Here is an 18,428-nt window from a genome sequence, read left to right on the forward strand (position 1 = left end):
CTGGTTCCCACTCTTTAACTCCAGACCCTGGGGAACACTGCAGCTTTAACTACACCCTACCCAGGGGCTCACACTTAAATTGTCAGGGGGTGGGGAGGGGGGCAGAGACAACAAGAACACCACAGGGCGCCTGTCCCTGCCTTCGCTAAGCCCCTTCCAGGAAGGGCAGCTGGGTGCTGCTGGGATCCCCGATGTGAGTCTGTGCCCTCTTTCAGCACGGTTCCAAGGAGTTATTGGTCTCTCCCCTGTGCCACCCTATACCCTCCTTCCCACCTCGGGCCACGGGTAGAAAGCAGGAAGGACAGGCATGCCGTCCCAGTAGACCTGCTGCTAGCGCCTTCCCAGAGGCGTGAGGATTTTGAGCTCCTTCCTGGCTTATACAAGGACAAAGGGTCTGGGAGCAGCTGGCCCTCTTCTCCTCACTGACACTCTTGGGCTGGATCTGGGGAAGCCCCAGGCTCTCTGCCGCCTGGTGTCCCGGCTCATTGCTCCCTGGGCATGGGAGGCACCAGTGCTGAAGCCGCTGGCATAATGACCAACAGGGTTGAGCCCAGAGCCGCGGGCCAGGCTGGGCTATGCGCCCTCTGGCTGCCCAAACCAAGCAGAGGACTAAGGGAGGGCTGGGTGAGCAGGAAGGGGCTGTCCAGATGCCATAGCCCCCACCTCAGGGCCTCCTGCACTCCCACCCACTCAGGGCAGAGCTCTTCCCATCCTCTCAGGCCCCCTTCTGCCCCACCCCAAGCCCAAGGCCTCTGAGAACAAAGAGGAGGTGCAGGCACAGTCAGGCTGGACTGGGCTGGGCTGCGACCCCAGCAGGAACCGGGAGGGGGCTGCCCACTGGCCTGGCCCCACCCCTCCTCCTCAAAGTGGGATCCGCCCGGAGGGACACATCTCCTGGCATGCCTTGAGAGCAGAGAGCCCACAGCCCACCCCGAAAAGGGCGTGAGGGGGAGCAGGAGGCTCCCTCCTTACCTCCCTCTTCTCAGCTGGTTCCCACCTCCCACCCGCTCTGCCTTAGAATGAAAAGTGGGACAGGAGGAGGTGAGAAGCCCGGGCTGAACGCAGACAAAGGGGAGGCCCCTAAAGGGTTCCTGGGCGCTCCCGGTCCCCAGCTCCCTTCCTTCCACTCTCCCTACTCCCCATCTCCCTTTCACTGGGCAGGAGCTGGAAAGGGGCGATGCTTGTGTGTGGTGGGGAGCTGCCATCCAGGCTGGAGCTTGTGGAGAAACCCAGCCCCTGACCTGTGTCCACCAGCTAGGGAGTGTCTGGTGCTGGGGGGGGGGGGGCTGCCTGGGAGCACCTGGGGTCCACGAAGGGAGGTACCCACCCAGGGCTGAGCAGGGGGCTTACCCTCTAGAGTGACCAATACTCAGAATGGGAGGGGGGACAGGAAGGGGAGACCAGAGCAGGGCTGGGACACCCGTGGGGGCCCCTCCCCAGCTCCAGGCTCCCAGCTTACAAACCCGGAATTTGTTGGGGTTGGAGGTAGGGGAGGTGGGAAAGGAAGAATTTTTATTTCTGAGGCTTGAGGGGAAATCAGGCCTATGACCCCAAAGGAGGTCTGGGTGGCACCGAGGTGCCCTGCAACCCCAGGAGGGCGCAACCAGGGCTGACGGCGGCCCCCAGGGGCACTCGCCGCGGGGCTGCCCGCTCAGGGTTCGGCCGCGGCCGCCTGGCTCACCTGCATCTCGGACGCGCCTTCGGTCCGCTCGGCTCGGTCACCAATCGCATGTCTCTCCAGCCGGCCCGGCCAGGCCCCAGCACCCGCCCAGCCCCCTCCTCCGTCTCCTCCTCCTCCGACACCTCCGCCCGGCAGTCCGCGCGCCCTCGCGGGGCTGGCTGTCCGTCTGTCCGCCCCGCGCGGGCGGGAGCCGAGCCGGAGCCGGGGCAGGGGCTCGGGAGTGGGGAGGCGGGAGGCTGCGGCCCCGGCGGGCGGAGGGGCTGGCGCGCTCAGGACGCGCGACAGGGGCTCCGCGAGCCTGCTTCTGCCCCCTGGGGCGGCCCGGAGCCGCCGCCGCCGCCTCTGCCGCTGGGGCCGGGGTCGAGGCCGGGCGCGCTCCGCCGCGGGGCCGGGGCCGGCGGGCAGCGGCCGCGCATGCTGCTCGGCGCCCCGCGTCGGGAGAGGGGCCGGAGCGGCGCGGGTGGGGACTCCGCGCCCTCCGGGGCCGGGACCAGGACCCACCGCTGCCGCCGCCTGCGCTGTCGCCCGCCGCCCGCTCCGGCTCCCGCGCCGGCTCCCGCTCGGGCTCCGCACTCTGCAGCGGCGCGGGGAGGGAGCGCTAGCAGCGAGCCAGGCAGGGAGGAGGGATCGAGGGAGGAGGGAGCGAGCGAGCGGCGGGAGCCGGGCGGGGGAGGAGAAGGCGCGGCCGCAAAACCTGGTGATGGTGGTGGTGGGGTGGGGGGTGGTTCGTCTCCTTTCAGCGGAGGGGGCGGAGAGCGAGGGGCACCCCAGCCGCTGCCCTGCACGCTTAGGGCAGCGAAACAGGCAGGGGTGCGCAGGCGAGGGGCGCACCAGCCAGGCGCTCCAGCTCTGCACACGGCCGCGCCCCTCCGGGTCCGGGGCTTCGAGCGAGTCCCGGGCCAGCCGGGTCTCGGGGAGTCCGGCGTGCGGTCCTCCCTGGGTGTATGCGCGCACACCGTTGTGTGTGATTTTGCGTGGCCACATGCGTGTGCATGTGAGCGCGCGAGTGTGTTTACACGTGTTAACTGGGCTGTGGACGAACAGACGCACGAGGACGGACAGGGCTCCCCACACGAACAGGGTTGTTTGGAAAGCGTCATGGGGAGGCCGACCGGGAGCCCCCATCCTGGCCCTGTCCCCTCCTCTCGAAAGTCCACGAGGCTAGAGGGCCCACATTCTAGCGCGGGAGGGCGAGGCAGGCAGAATGGGAAGCTCCAGGGGACGGCAAGGAAGCCGCGCTGGCCCGGCAGCTCTACCCAGGAGCAGGATCTCGCGTACCTCCCCGCGGCCGGGGTCCCCGCCCAGCCTGGCTTCCTGCCCAGCAGAGGGCGGCAGGCCTCTCTGGCCCGCTCCATCCGGAGGCCCTGCACCCAGCGGCCAGCAGAGGGCAGCGCAGAGCCTCCGTCTGGGCTTGACTGTTTCCTCCTCCCGGAATGGTCCCGGGGATCCTCGGCTGGGGCCACAACTTCAGATGGGCCCAAGGAATGGGACCTCTCCTCGGAGACCCAGATCCTCCTTGATCCTCAGATACAGAAAACTAGGCCAGCAGGGATGTCTTGACAAAGCCTGCAGAGTAGGTTACCACCCTCAGGACCTCACCTTTTCCCCTGTACTACCCCCCTCCATCTCCTTGAAGCCAGACGCCCTTTAACACCAAGCCAGTTTTATTAGAATAACCATCAATGCTGACACCACCCGGCACGGCCATCCCTTCTCCACTGCTGGGAACAACCCATTAGCACATGAATACTCCTAATAGCTTGAGTCCACAGGGGCAGCTGAGGCTGGGGGAGGGGATCTAGCCCAAAGCCTCTCGGATTCTGGGGCAGACCCTGGAATCCCACTTCCAGTGACACCCCCTCTCCCAGGAAGCCTGCGCAACATCATGGCAGAGATGCCTGGTTGCCACGGAGGGACCTCTCCCCACCCCCAACAGCACCTTGTTTCTCCGCTGTTCAGCCTCACACACAGCCCAAAGGCTTGCACAGACCTTCTGTGCCAGCTGCACCATTTCTGGGTACTTCTCAGTCTCTCTGGCACACTGTTGCTCTGGACAGTCCTGTCTGGAGCACTTTCTCCTGTCTCCTACGTCTATGCCCATCCTCAACCTAGGTCTAGCTAGAGCCCCCTCCTGGCATGTGTCCATGCTATGCTCTACTGTGAACTGTACGTTCACCCTCCAGCAACTCTGGGGGAGGCACTATTGTTCCCCTGTGACAGAGGGAGGGAAGCCCAGGCCCAGAGAGGTTCCAGGCTCTGCCCATGGTCACACAGCCAGCAAGCCACGGAAAGGGAACTGGACTCGTTTTCTACGGCTGAGTGGACCACCAGGGGGCAGGCTCGGCAGAAGGACTTACAGGTGGGAGGTGAAGCAGGGAGGCCAGCACAGGAGTCCCCCTCCCTGCCAGAGCCCAGCGCAGGCGACTCCCCGGTCCCTCAACTCCGCGCTGCCTGGACCCCTCCCCAGACTCCCCAGCCCCCCTACCCCGGCTGTTTGTGAGCTACCCGTGCGCTCCCGCCCTCCCGCGCCGCCTCCTCCCACCAGCCCGACAGGAATAGACGCTCGCTGGCTCCTGCGTAAAGGCTCCGCCAGGCACCCGGCGGGCGCGCAGACCCGCTGGGGGGCGGGGGCGGGGGCGAGGGCTATTCCTGGTGCGGTGACTGACGCAGGCAAGGCGCGGCCACCACATCTCTCCGCCCCCGACTCACCTGCTCCCTGCCTCAGTGATCTCGGCGGAGAAATGGGGGAGAGCCCACTCATTCCACCCCGCCAACCCCCAGGTGCTACCGGAGGAAGCTGGGGTCCTGGGGTGGGGTATTTTGGTGCCCACAATGATCCCTCTGCGCCTCGGAGGCAGCAGGGATGACCACGGAGCTGTGTCTGGGAGGAAGGGCCCCTTGGCCTCGGTTCTCCGCTGTCAATGGCATCCAAGCCATTCCACCTTCCCTTTGTCTCCAAAAGACATGACCCCTCCCAGCTCTCCCTGTTTTATTCCAATGGAAACGACGGGGAGCTTTGGGGGAACAACTTGGAGGATAGGCCTTTTTGAGGGTCTAGTCTGGGCCTGGTGAGAGTACGGGTCCCTGACCTTGTCACTTAGAGACTCCAGGAAAAAGGGGTCTGTCACTGGGTCCCCACCCAGTCACCTCTGCATGAGCTGTGGAACAGGCATCTCTCTTCTCCTGTGGGGTGGGGTGGTTCCCAGCAGAGTCCTCTCAGGGTTCCCAGGGCCATGGAGAATGTGACACACCGGGATGGCCTAGTCCAAGTGTTCTCTGGCACAACCAGGGGATCGTGTCCAGGAGCTACAGCTGAAAAATGTTCCCCGCCACCCCAGGCCTTTGTGCCCGCTGGACCACCCTGGTGGCGTGCCTTTTCCCTGATTTCTACCTGTGCTTCAAAACCTAACCAAGACCCATCTCTTCTATTCCTGTCTCCTCTCCCCAGACGGAAATGACATTAGAGGCAAGGCCCAAATCTTTTCCCTCTATCCTCAGACTAGGCGCTCCCAAGAGCAGGTCTGAGACTGCGTGTCTCATAGGTGGGCACACAGCAGACCCTGGCTGCAGGCTGAGAACTCAGCAAGTCCCAATAAAGCAGGAACCAGTGGCTGGAAGGAGCCAGCCTGACTGCTCACTGCAAAGTGGAGAAGCTGGAATGGGTTTGCCGGGGAACACAGGAGGAGGGGATAAGGCCCTCCACCATGCATTCAGCCCTTACTATAAGCCAGACTCAGCCACACTTCACATCTTCGTCTCTCTGCAAGATTGGCATTGCTGTTCCTACTGTACAGATGAGAAGACTGAGGCTCTGGGAGGGCTGGTGACTTGCTCAAGTTCACTCTGTGCACAAGTTAGAGCTGGGCTTTGAAGCTCTGTGTGTATCTGATGTTAGTCCTGCTCTCCTTTCACTCTGAGAGGCTGAGGAGGCAGGAGGTGGAGCTGGGGCGAGGACCAAGGGTCCCCCGGGCACAGAAAGGAGAGGGTGGCACACCCAGGCCTGCCTACATGCCTGCTCTATGCTGGTCCTATCCACTGGCATCCCAGCAGCTTGCAGGGTTTTACGATGATGATTATTTCTGAAGGCACTTGAAATTAATGACGGCTCTAAAATGGCTGGGACAGCAGAGTCATTGCTGAGACCTCTAATTAGCAAGAAAAACGGAGACCAGGAGCCTGGGAGGCAAGTGGGGGTTGGGTAGCTGGCATTGGGCATGGAGCAGAGCTGGGGGAGTGAAGTGGAGCCAGCATCCAGCTGGGGGGCCCTGTGGAGCTGGGTGCTCAGGTGGACCCCGTGTTCTACTTTATGCCACAAGTTAACTTGTTAACTTGCTGTGTGACCTTGAGGGGGTCACAGCCACTCCCTGGGCCAAAGTTTCCCCAGCTATGCAATGAGAGGTTGCCCTGTGGAGGTCTCTAAGCTCAGGGCTCCTTGGACGACCCTGAGCCCCTAAAAGGCTGAAGTCCAGAAGCTGGGGCCATGTAGCCTCCAGAAGCTACCACAGAGACCCACAGCCCTCCATGATGGGGTTGCTGAGGCCACTGTGTAATGAAGTACTAGGCTAGAGTGAAGTGGATCGAGAAGTGGCAGGAAATCCATAGGTCAGGCCCTGCGCTGGTGCACTGTGGAGGCCAGCCAGGGATGGAGGCACCTGAGGGGGCTAGTGGGACAGTCCCTTCTTGGAGGTGGTCCTGGAGATGTGGCCAGGTATAGAGCCTTCCTGCCCCCTTCTGACCCCCTCCTCGAGAGTCAGAGGGGACTTGAGGACACCAGCTTCCCATGTAAGCATGTCACAAAGGGTCAGGCCTGAGTATCTTAAAGGAAAGTCCCTCATCCAGTGCTGCCCAAGTCTGGATCCTCCACATCCTGCATGGGGCAGCCAACATGGGGAAGGCACAGGGGCTCACCTGGAGGGGTTCTCTCCCCACAGTGGCTGGCTCAAGTTGGTGTGGAGATATGCAGGTTCCCAGGGAACATCCATGGTGGGTGCAGGCTGAGGCCAAGACTCAAGGGCAAGGGTGTGGGAGGCCCACCCCCCTTAACTGGGGCATCCTCTTCCCTAGCATTTACTTCATGCTTGTCTTGTCATCGATAGCTTTCTCAGCCCCTCAAATCCTCTCCCCTTCCAATTCAGGTCCCTGTGTGTCCCCCTCCTTCCAAAAACCTGCTGAGAACCTCACCTTCCCCTCAGGCGGGGCTGTGTGTCCCTGGACACCTTTCTGAGTCTCAGTTTCCTCCTCTGTAAGATAATGTCGGTTTCACGGGGTGATGTGAGGGTCTCATGACTTAACGTGTGGCTGGTATCTACCTGATGCTGATGTAGTAGGAGCTTGATAAATGCAGGTATTTTTAGGTGATCATACTGACTGTCATGGTCACTGGCTGCCTCCTGACCCCTCCTCTGTAAAGTCAGGGCTCTATCCTAAGGTCCCTTTCAGCGTTCCCACTCGGAGACACCTGGACATTCTCTGTCGCCTGAGAATCAGGAACACCCTGAGGGCATGGATTCATCTTGTCTCCTCCAGTTTCCACAGCCAGCCCACAGCCCTGATTCCAGAGGGTCTGATGTCTGCAAATTACACCCGACTGAAGTCTCTTAATCAGGAAGGCCCAGTAGATTCCCCTAGAGAGGAGGGCCAGGGCATGGGGGCAGGGATACTCTTGAATCCATACTTCTTACTCCCTCTCACCTTGGGGCTTTGGGCACCCATTCCTCCAAGGAAATGTTTCAGCACCAGTGACATGTCACTTGTCTAGAAGCAACATAGTCAGCAGCCTCCCCTCCTGGGAATCTCACTGGGAATCAGGGGAGGCCCAAAGGCTCTTGGAGAACTCAAGACAGAAGCCCTGGCAGAGAAATGAGGTCTGGGCCTGGCCCCCACTCAGTGCTGCCATGGCCCTTCTGCACTGGGTGGCCTGGCCGCTGTGTCTACAGTGGCTGAGAAGCAAGAAATTGGTCTGGGGCCAGTCCGTAAAGGGCCCCTCAGCACTACCCCCCTGAAGTCCCTCCAGGAAAACACCCAGTGTTCCTGACCTTGAGTTACTGTGGGATGCAGTTAGCTGTTCTTAAGAAGTCAAGGAAGTGTGCACGCCTTTAAAAAAAATTAAATTAGGAGCAAAAACAAAAAAAACAAATAGAAAATGTAAGGAGATCACTCCCTGGCTCCATGGGAACTTGGGCTCTGTGCTTGGCAGAGAGGCTCCTCCTGAGAGCCTGGCTCGGCTGTCCCCATGGATCATGTCAGGGGGAATTTGAGCTAATGTGTGCAAACAGGCAGCACTATTAGCAAATCCATTCATTAAGCGCTTGCCTTAAGTTCTGTTGTGCAGGAGACTTGTTTATTAACTTAAGTCAGAGCCTGTTATTAAGTCAAAAGCAGCATAGTGGCTCAAAAGGTGCCCAGCATCAGGGCCAGGCAGTCTTGGGTTCCAGTTCTGACTCTGCCTCTGACTCCTGTGTCACCCTAGGCAAGTCACTTTACCTCTCTGAGTCTCAGTTGCCCAGTGATAGGCAGCCCCTAAGAGGACTCCCAGTGGTCCCTGCCTTCTGGTATTGCCCTGCTTGTGTAATCCCCTCCCCTTCAGTGTGGGCTGGATCAGTGGACCCACTTTTAGTGAATAGAATACAGCAGAAGTGACACAATGTCACTCCTGAGATTAGATTACAAAACAACTGTGGTTTCCATCTTGTGTACCTTTTCTCGATCACTTGCTTTTTGCTATGAGGAGGGCCAGTTGCCATGTTACGAGAAGCCCACATGGAAAGGAACTGATGTCTCTAGTCAACCCCCCATGAGGCCCTGGGACCTTCCAATAGCCACTCGAGTGAGCTTGGAAACAGCTCCTCTTTGAGTTGAGCCTTGAGATGACTGAAGCTCTGGCTGATGTCTAAATAGGAGCCTTGTGAGAGACCCTGAGCTAGAGGTACCCAGCTAAGCCTCACCTGGATTCCCAACTTACTGAAACTGGGAGGTAATAAATATTTGCTGTTTTAAGCTAAGTTTTGGAGTGACTTGTTATGCAGCAATAGATAACTAAACTCATGCTCCATCTGTAAAATGGGTATAATAACTCCTTTCTCCCAGTGTGGCGAGGGCATTGAGATAAGGCAGGCAAAGTGTCTGCTCTCAAGGGGGGCAAGGAATGGCCCGGCAACTTGGTGGTTATCCAGTAAAGGTGAAAAGATGCACACCCTATGACCCAGCAATTCCCTGAGGCATGAGCACATGAAGGCAAGCAGAGGAGCGCGCATGGCAGGATTGTTATAGCGAAAAACAGGAAATGGCCTAAGTGCTCATCATCGGGAAAAGGAATGTACAGAACGTGGTACATTCGCACAATGGAATACTATGCAGCAGTGAAAACAGCTATGCTGGAGTTACTTGCATCAGCATAGGTGATCTCATAAACACGATGTGGAGGAAAAAACATATGTACAAGTTATATCATTTATCTCAAGTTTAAAAACAAGCCCCAAGCCCTATAAACTGAATATGGATACCTACAAATATAGGAAAAGTATTAAAACATGCAGGACAGTGATTAATACCAATTCCAGAGGACTTTCACCTCTAGGGAAAGAGAAGGGGAGGTGGCAGAGTCAGGTCTATCCTGATCCCCACACTTTGAACCCCATACCATGAGCAGCACGGTGGTTCTAAGTGTGTTATCCACTCACTCAGCAACCCGCTCAATCCTCTCAGCAACGCTATGGGCTCCCTTCTATTACTATCTCTTCTTACAGTGGGGAAACTGAGGCACACAGAATCCAGGGAGATATTCCTGGGCTTTCCAGCCTAGCGGGAAGCCAGGGCCCGGTTCCTCACTCTGTCATTAACTTGGAGGAGTCCACATTATTTCCCTGGCCTCAGTTTATTTTTCTGTGACTTGGGAGACACTCACTCCTTTCCCTTGATAGATGTGGCTTGAGAGACTCGCAAAGTCTTGATAAATCAACCTGGAATATTTGCAGAGACCCTGTGAGCCAAGCCTGGTCCCAGCTACATGGCAGGGGAGACTAAAAACAAGGAAGTGTCGACAAGAGAAGGCTTAAATAAGACAATTCAATCCAACGTAATTCAGTATGGTTCAATTTCACATGGGCTCAATTCACGGACAGACAACGGGTGAGGTTAAGGATATTGCTTGAGCACCTCTGGCACGCTAGGCCACATACTAGGTGCTTTTACAAATTATCTCATATAAGCCTCAATCACACCCTGTAAAGTAGGGACTGTTATTATCCTCATTTAGCAGTGAGGAAACAGGATCAGGGAGGGTGAGCAACTTCCCCAGGTCACACTGACAGCTGAGATTGTCAGGATGTACCCTCCCTCCATTCTGATCTGTCCTCTGTTTGGTGTTGGGGACACAGATGGACAGACCAGGCCTTGGTGCCCACTGGGGGATCTCGGGATCTCGGCACAGACCAGGAGAGTCTGGAGGAGTCCAGAGGAGGTGGAGCAAACAGGAGAGGCTTCCTGGGGGAGGAGGGTGAAGGCAAATGCTTCAGTGGGCTCACTGGTGGTGAGACAGGTGGAGGCATCCATCCATTCATCTCCTCATTCATTCATTCATTCATTCATTTATTCATTCATCAAATGCCAAACATTTGCCACAGTTTTCTCTAGGCCCCAAAGCCCATGGTCTGGCAGGTAAGACTCAACCTAGTGTGATCCAGGCTGAGGTGGGAGAAGTGGGGGTGGGGCTGCACACACACAGCAGGCAGGTCAGACATCCAGGAGGAAGCAATGGCTGAGCTGAAATCAAAGGATGGGTTGGGATCAGTCAGGTACACAGAAGGTAGAGGCTGGTGCTCCAGGCAGAACAGCAGGTGCAAAGGCTGGGCCCTGGGATGGAGGGGAGAGACAGCCAGCCCTGAGGAAGGCCGCTGCTGGCCAAGGAGGTGCCAGCTCAGCTGAGAGCGGGGTGTGGGGCTGAGGCTGCCACCACCTCTCGCCCAGGTAGGGTGGCTGCCTGCCTTCTCCTCCAGCTGATGGGTCCCCATGCCATCTCAGCCCTGTTGGGTAGGCTGGGCCCCTCTCCAGAGAGATTAAGAGCAGGGGAGTTTGAACCATAACGGTGCATGTAATTATGTGCAAAAACGAAGGAGTGCTCCTTAATAATTGATGGTGGGAGAGAGTAAATATCGGCAGAGGCACCTGGCTGCATCGCCCCGGCCCGTCTGGCTGGGACCCAGGGTGGCTGCTTGGCCGATAATATGCCTATAAATTATTGAAGTTATAAAGAAGAAAGCAGGTGTCATGTCGCACCCATAAACAGCTTGTTAGCTAAGACTAACGAAGGGGCGGCCGGCCTCTTGGCACTGCATGGGCTCCCCCTACACCCTCCCTGATTACAGAAGGAGACAGATGAGGAGTGGGCGTGGTAGGAGGCTGAGAGCCTGACTGGCCCCACACCCTGTCTCCTACCATCTTGACCCACTGTGGAGTCAGGTGGTGCTGGGAGAGAGAAGAGGCCCAGAGACACAGAGAGCCAGAAACGGGGCTGTGGCTGTCCCAGCACTGTGGGTTCAGATAGCAGCTGGACAAACTTGCCACAGAGGATGTCAGAGGCCCTGCCCAGCCTGATAGGCTGAGGCCAGCTGGGATGCTGGGAAGAACTAGACACTGGGGTCAGACACTCAGGGTGCACATCCCAGGGAAGTCACCTGTTGGCAGAGTGGTCTTGGGCAAGTCACCTGCCCTCTCTGAGCCACTTTCCATTCATGCCACCTGGGGATACTCATGCCTATCTTGGAGGGTTGTGGGAAGGGTTCTAAGAGCATATGCGTGTGACATTTCTTGTGGACAGTAGGTCCTCATGAATGGGGCGCTCCTCCACCTCCGCCTTCCACCCCCATCTCAGGGGCTCCTAATTAGATCAGGCCTAATGAGGCTTCCCTCCGCCTGGCTGTTTACGCTCCATTAAGACCTGAGTCGAGGACAGCAGTGGGAGGGGAGACAGCTGCGGAGGGGGAAGGTGTCCAGTTGCCAGGGCTTGGTTCATCCTAGGCTTCACCACACACGGGGGACCCCCACCCCCAGGGAGTGGAGGAGGGAAACAGAGGCAAGCCTCTGCTCTGGAGTCAGAGCTGCCAATAGGGAGAGGCCCCATGGTGTGGGGAGAGGGAGGAAGGAGGATAGAACAGCTGGGAAGCTTGGCATTTTGGCTCCTCTATGTGAAGAGCTTGGAAGCCCACTTCCCCTCAGGCCGGGGTTCTGCAGTCTCTGAGATGTTCCCTTCCAGGCAGCCTAATTTGGACACTTAGGTGCCCATGGAGTGCTCAGCTCTGCCAAGGGCCACACGAAGGCAAGGAGGGCAGTCTGGGCCTAGGGAAGGTGCCCCTCTCCCCAACCTGGCCCTAGGAAGCCCTTCAGAGCCCCCATAATCTGCTCCATACCACACAGGGAGCAAGGCTGGGACCGGCACTTGGGCTTGGGCAGCAGACAGGTTCCTCTCCGGGTCCGGAAATCCCCCAGCAGGGCATTACTTCTGCAAGTGGTTCCCTTCTCCCAGAGGAAAATAGGGCATCCCGAAAATTCTTATCAAATACACTTTGAGCCTCTTCTCCCAGGGGTCCTCTCTGCTCCCCTTATCTCACTTGTGCAGCCTTGGTCTATCCTGCTGAGGCCTCTTTGCAGATGCACAGAGAGGTGCCTTAGCTGCCTGAGGCCACGCAGCAAGTCAGCAAGGAAGCTTGTGGAGCCTGGGCTTGGTGCCTCTTCCCACACCACTGGACTTAGCTCTGGGAGGAGACAGAGACTCACACTCAGCGCACTCTCTGACAGTCACTGTGGTATGGTGGTGTGGCATTCCCAGGAGCTCTCTTCCTGCCCAAGAACTTCCCGTGCCCTGGACACCTGCCCGTCTGTCACCCGCTTATCAGGGTGGGGGCAGCTGGGGCTGGCACTTACAGTATCAGTCGGGGCGGCCTGGTCAGAAAGGGGATGGAGATGTCTTTCAGGTCCCCTGGATGGTGCTGGGAGCAGGACGGCTGTGTGGGCTGAAACAGGCAGGAGAGCAGGGCTGTCCACAGGGTCAGGGGAGACCCAGGGCCCCGGGGCAGGACTGGGGACAGAGGCAAACCTCAGGGTAGGGAGGTCCACAGTGGGAAGGGCCCTTTCACCTCCCTGTCTAGGTCAGACCTTGATAAGGGCTGCTGGGACACCAGCAATGGTCCGGTTACAGGGAGGCGCCGAGAGGCCCATGGGGCATCGGGGTTGGATGGCGGGACGGAAAGCTGGGAGCCTCAGGCCTGCAGAGCTTCTGCAGGGGCTCTCCTGGCTCCTTGGCCTGCCACCCACTTCCCTGCCATTCTCGGGCATGCCATCCCTTTGGTTATGGGCAAAGTGTCCGAGAAACTCCCTCATCACATGGGGGGCATGGAGGTGGGGGTACTGAAGGTGGCCACCCCAGCACCATGGTTCAGGGCTTAACCCCCAGAGGGCAGCACCCACAGCCCTGGCCCAGGGGCAGCAAACCCAAGGGAAAGCTTCCTTCCCGAGTCTGGTGCCGCGTCCAGGGAGGACAATTTTCATTCCCACCTCTTCCTGCTCCAGCATGGAAGGGGGCAGGGGGTGACAGCTGTAAACAGGGAAATGGGGGCGGGGGTGCAATGGCTCAAGGACCTCCTGAAATGTGGACTCCTCTGGGCAGAGCACTCGGCCAAGTCCCTCCCCGCTCTGCCCTCATTCCTGAATGTGGCACCTGCTCCAAAGAGTGGTGAGGACACGCCGGGAGAATCCATCAGAGCCTCGGGGCAGGGCCCGGCACTCATGAGCCCTCCAGGGGAGAGCCCTTGTGACCGTGAGTCTAGCTGGGGCAGCGGCGTCTGCTTTGCGAATGTATCTACTCTGGGGAGTTTAGGAAGGACACGTAGCTGTGTTGTGTTGTAGATCTCTGTGGTATGTGTCATGTTGAACATGTGTATGGTGTCTCTGTCGTGTGTGTCAGGGTACGTGTCCCGAGCAGAACTTTTCTGCAGCTCCTTCACCAGTCCACAGGCAAAAGCCCCCATTCAGGGCTTCCTAGCTGTGCTGGAGGAGCCACAGCTGTACCCAGGCTGTGCCCTCTCTCTCCATCCCTTCTCTGCCCAGGCCATCCTGGAAGCACAACCCCCTCAACATGGCTGCCCTGAGCCTGCAGGGAGGTGGCTGAGGAGGGGTACCCTGGTTCCAGGGGTCCCCAGACAGGCTTGAGCATCTACCTGCTTCTTCTGAGCCCACCACCTGCCTGTGGTATTTCCGTCACCTGGGAAATAAGGACGGCATTGGTGGAGGTGCTAGCGATACCAGGAGAGCAAGACAGAGCCCAGGACATGGACCCGGAATATGACAGGCAATGGGCCCCAGAGCAGAGCTAAGCCCAGGGGCAGGCTGAGCCCGGGTCGGCCTCTCACTGGCCACTTCGGAAGCTGAGGGACACAGCGCTCGCTGCCTCCCTCAATCCCTCCAGCAAACACAGAAGTGGCTGCTGTGCCCATTTCACAGACGAGAAAACTGGGGCTAAGAGGGGTGAGGTAAGTTGCACTGGTGGAGCCAGGACCAGTGGCCAGGCCTGGCCCTGGTGACGAGCGGTTTAGGGTTGGATAAAGGGCCCCTGGGTGGGCTCTCCTCTATGGGATAAACAATGTGGCTCAGGCCGGCAGCCCGAGGTGGAGAGATCTAGAAGGCCCCAGACGATGGGAGGGCTCCCCACACTCTCAAATCAAAACATGGGCGTTTACACTCAGACACAGTGTGTTCACACCACCTGCTGGGGCGTGAAAACCAGCCATAAATACCTGCATGCTGGTGGCTCATCAGGAGTGGGGAGAGAGGCCTGGTGCGCTCTCAGGAAGTTCCCAGTGACTCACAGGCTGTGGACCCCTCTCTGCACTTCCAGACACCCCTCCTCCCAAACATACACGCTCAGAACGGGCCGTGCAGGGAGCAGTGCCCACCCATTCCCAACACCAGGGGCTGAGGGCACTGGGAGGAAGGAGCCCTGGCCAGCCAGCTTGTAGGGACTCCACACACTTGGGCTTGTCCCAGCCCAAGACGCTGGGATGGCAGGCCCCAGGGCACACAGTGGGGTGGGTGGGATAGGGTGGAAGCATGGCCCTGAGGCCCACTCCTTATCACTGCCTCTCTCCCAAGAGCTACCCAGGCCACTCAGTAGAACAGTGCCCATCTCTCTTTCTAGGCTTAAACTTGGCAGCAGAGTCACATTTACTTAACGTGCTGAAGGTAGAGCGAGGTGGACGTGCACGCCTCATGGCTAACGATAAATGCCAGCTAATGCCTGAAGTGTGGAAAACATCGTAAACAAATTCAGGGCTACTGTGTTCATCCTCCCATCCCTAGGCCAGTGGGTCTCTGACTGGTGAACACAGGGCTGCTGCCTCCATGGGCCTCAGTTCTGAGTCTGCCCGCACTCTGCATCCCATACACGTCTTCCTGGTCCCACCAGAGAGCTGGCTCCAGAACCACTTTAGAAGAGCTGGTGGCCTTTCCTGAAGCCAGCCGTGTGCACTGGGAACTGAAGTGTAAACAGGAGCAAAGCTCAAGGCCTTGCTGGTAATTCTCCCTTTGTGGTGGACATTAGCTAACCTCACTCACGAAGGGGACAGCCCAGGAGTGTAAGATCCCAAGTGCCCTTAGACACCTCCACTGCCTGGGGGCGCCAGGTGGCCTCGGTGTGGCTGGTAGCCCAGGGTGAGTCCTGTGAATGAACAAGTGCATGAGCGGCCTGGGTTTCTCCATCTGCAAAGCAGAGATGGTGTCTGCCTCATTTAGAGGCTGGGGAGTGGGCGAGATAAAAGGGTGGTTGAAGGGGCTTCAGCAAGAGCCTGGTGGCGTGTGATGGAACAGACACCCAGCTGCCAAGGGGCAAATACATCCACACCCCTGCCCCACCTTCTAGGCCCAGTAAAGTAGTAAAATAGTCAATAAAGGCACCAATTGTCCCCAACTGTGCCTAGCTGCACATCAAGGAAATGTGTCTGGTCCAGGCATGTGACCTGTAAGGGACTCCACCCCGCCCTGCCACACAGCAGTGGGTGGGGGACCCAGACCTACATGGAGGCGCCTCCCCAGGATGGACATGGCACCCATGCTGGCCACCCTCTGGTTTCGTCCCCATAGGAGTTCTGCCTCCCAGCACCCCTCTGTCACGGTGACCAAGAGGGCTAGGGGGCAGGGAAGGCGAGAAGAGGGAGGAGACTCTGCTGTGACTCATAGCAAAGTGAGAGCTTCTTCCCTCCTCTCTGCACCCCAAATACGGTAAGTCTGTAAGCAGGTGGGGCACACACAGGCAGGAACCTGAGGTTTCCCCCACTTCCAGGAGGGACAGACCAGGGGCCAGCTCTCTCTCCTTGGGGCAGATGTGGCAGAGCATAAACCCACCTTGTCCCCTGCCAGGGTCTGCCCTGATTATTCGTTCATCTCCATCCCCACAACCTGGGGCTTCTCTGTCCCCAGGAGCACCCCAGGAAGGGATGGGAGCTTTGATAGTCAGAAGTGACTGGACGGGATTAGCTGACAGCCAGGGATGGTGGGCTCTTCTAAACTGTGCCCAGAAAGGAGGCAGACCCTCACTACAGAGCCTGGGAAACATTAATAATGTCTAATATCTATCAACCCTTTCCCCTGGGTCAGCAGACACCAGGGCCGGCCTAGAATCTAGGCATTTACTCATTTCATACTCTCAATGGCCCTATGAGGAAGGTTCTGTGAGTATCCCCACTTTACAGGGGAGGGAACAGGCATGGGGAGGCTAAGGAGCTTGCCTAAGGTCATGGTGAAGTGAGCAGTGGAGCTGGGACAGGAGCCCGGCATTCACTCTAGCTAACAAGTATGGAGGTGCGGGAGGGCTCGGGGCTGGCGGGTGTGGGGTGGGGGGCTTGGAGCTCTCTGGTCCACTTGCCTAGTTTACAGGCACTCCCACTGAGGCTGGAAGGACAGTGTCAGGAGCTTCACTGGTGGGAGTCTAGGGATGGGCAGGGTGGCTCTCGGATCAGGTCCTGGTTATGCCCCCTGGACTGTCCTGTCCCTGACAGGAGACATTAGGAAGCCAGGGATGAAAGGGTCAGTCTGCCACAGCACAGTCCAGGGGAGAGGTAGACCCAGCTCACAGGAAGATCTGACCCAAGGTGGGTGGTGATCAGATGTGGAAGAGAAGGGAAAGCCAGCTGGGGGTGGGGTGGGGGGATGGAATCCCAGGGGTCTCCCTGGAGGAGACAGTCTTGCAGGAGTCGTAGGATCCTGACAGGCAGAGAGGGGGTCAAACTAGCAGGAGGGAATGGCAGGTGTGAGTGTGGAGGCTGGACAAAGTGGAGTCTGCACAATTACAGTGCTAAGGATCACAATTGCCTTTGAACCCAGGTTCCTGCAGGGTGGGCCTGCTGGCAGCTGGCAGGTCAGAGCAGGGGCTGGGTCAATGGCAGCCTTGCGGAGTGCTGTTCCAGGCAGCCCAGGAAAGGTCCTGGCAAAACCTTGCACACCTCTGTGCTCCCCCGCCCCACGCCCTTCTTGTCCCTAACTGCTTTGCCCTTCCCTCTCACCCCTCCTTCTCTTCTTTCCTTGTCTCTCTCTCATTGTTCCCTTTATTTTCTTTTTGGCCCTCAGCACTTTTCCTGGAAGGGAACAGCTGGGCTGCTGGAGTCACAGAGGAAATATTGTTTTGGCTACGTTGCACATTCCCTTTCTCTATGAAAATTGCTGCCACCATTGCTAACTGATGGACGGACAGTGAGATATCTATTTCCTTGCCTCCTTCTTTCCTCCCTCTCTGGGCTCTGTCGTGAGGCATCTGGGAAGGAAAGGGCAGTCAGACAGCAGCCACAGGGAGAGGGCGGTAAGTGGGGAGGACTTTGGTATCAGGTGTGGGGAGCTGGGGCCCTCAGTATCATCATTAACCCCATTTTACAGATGAGGAGACTGAGTCCCAAGATCACCCAGATACAATAATAATTGTAGTATTAACATTAACCATAAAAGTTAGCATTGAAGGAGCACCGGCTGCGTTCCAGGCACTGTGCTAGACACTTCACATGAAGTGAACCTGTGAGGCAGATCCATGACTGGCAACAGTGTACAGAGGGGAAAACTGAGGCTCAAAGAAGGCAAGTCACTAGCCCAGCTACTGTCACACAGCCAGGCCAGTAGAGCAGCAATGTCCACTCACACAACCATGCACATGGCCACTGTGTCAGCTGCACACCTTCCCCACTCCCCATCCGGCTGAAAACTGGTGGAGCTGAGCTCTGAACTCACATTTGTCCATGTTCTTACTCCAAGGCTGGGCTCTACTCCCATGTTGACTGTTGCTGCCAAGAGAACTTTAAACAGCAGTTCTAGCCACAGCAGGACCCAGCCTGATCCTGGCCCCAACCTGTGGTCAAAGGGGACAGAGATCCAGGCCCAGCTTGTCTCAGCTTCTGGCCTGACCTCTTTGGGCCTCAGAGGCCTTGCTATGAAAGGGGGAGCTGTAGGTAGAATAAATGAAGTGGGACTGAGGCCCCCCGGGACCACGCTGACTCACCCATGGTGGCCCAGGGCATACCCATTTCCCACGGGTCACCCCTTGTGCACCCTGTTCTCCAGGGCTGGAGACCTCAGGCAGACCCCTGATTCTCTGGGACCCCAGTCTGCTCCCTGCTGCCCTGCTAAACAGAGTTCCCAAAGAGAGAGACAACAGGAACCCAGGCCTTGGTCTCAAACCTGCAGCCACACACCCCAGTGGCCTCCAGGAATCCTGCACACA

At 58.1% G+C, this 18,428-nt stretch overlaps 1 protein-coding gene across 3 annotated transcripts in view; it reads right to left on the reverse strand.

Moving 5' to 3' along the window:
- Positions 1 to 18,428, reverse strand: part of LINGO1 (leucine rich repeat and Ig domain containing 1) — an 87,266-nt gene that overhangs the window by 21,388 nt on the left and 47,450 nt on the right. The window contains exon 4 of one of the 3 annotated variants that reach the window (XM_054531067.2): positions 12,599 to 12,687. Coding sequence is in view for 1 of the 2 variants with exons in the window: in XM_024232138.3 (XP_024087906.1) it covers positions 1,682 to 1,687 (6 nt within the window). In the remaining variant the exon portion in view is untranslated. 3 annotated transcript variants of the gene reach the window in all.

Source organism: Pongo abelii, chromosome 16, assembly GCF_028885655.2.
Source record: "Pongo abelii isolate AG06213 chromosome 16, NHGRI_mPonAbe1-v2.0_pri, whole genome shotgun sequence".
Taxonomy (NCBI): Eukaryota; Metazoa; Chordata; class Mammalia; order Primates; family Hominidae; genus Pongo; species Pongo abelii.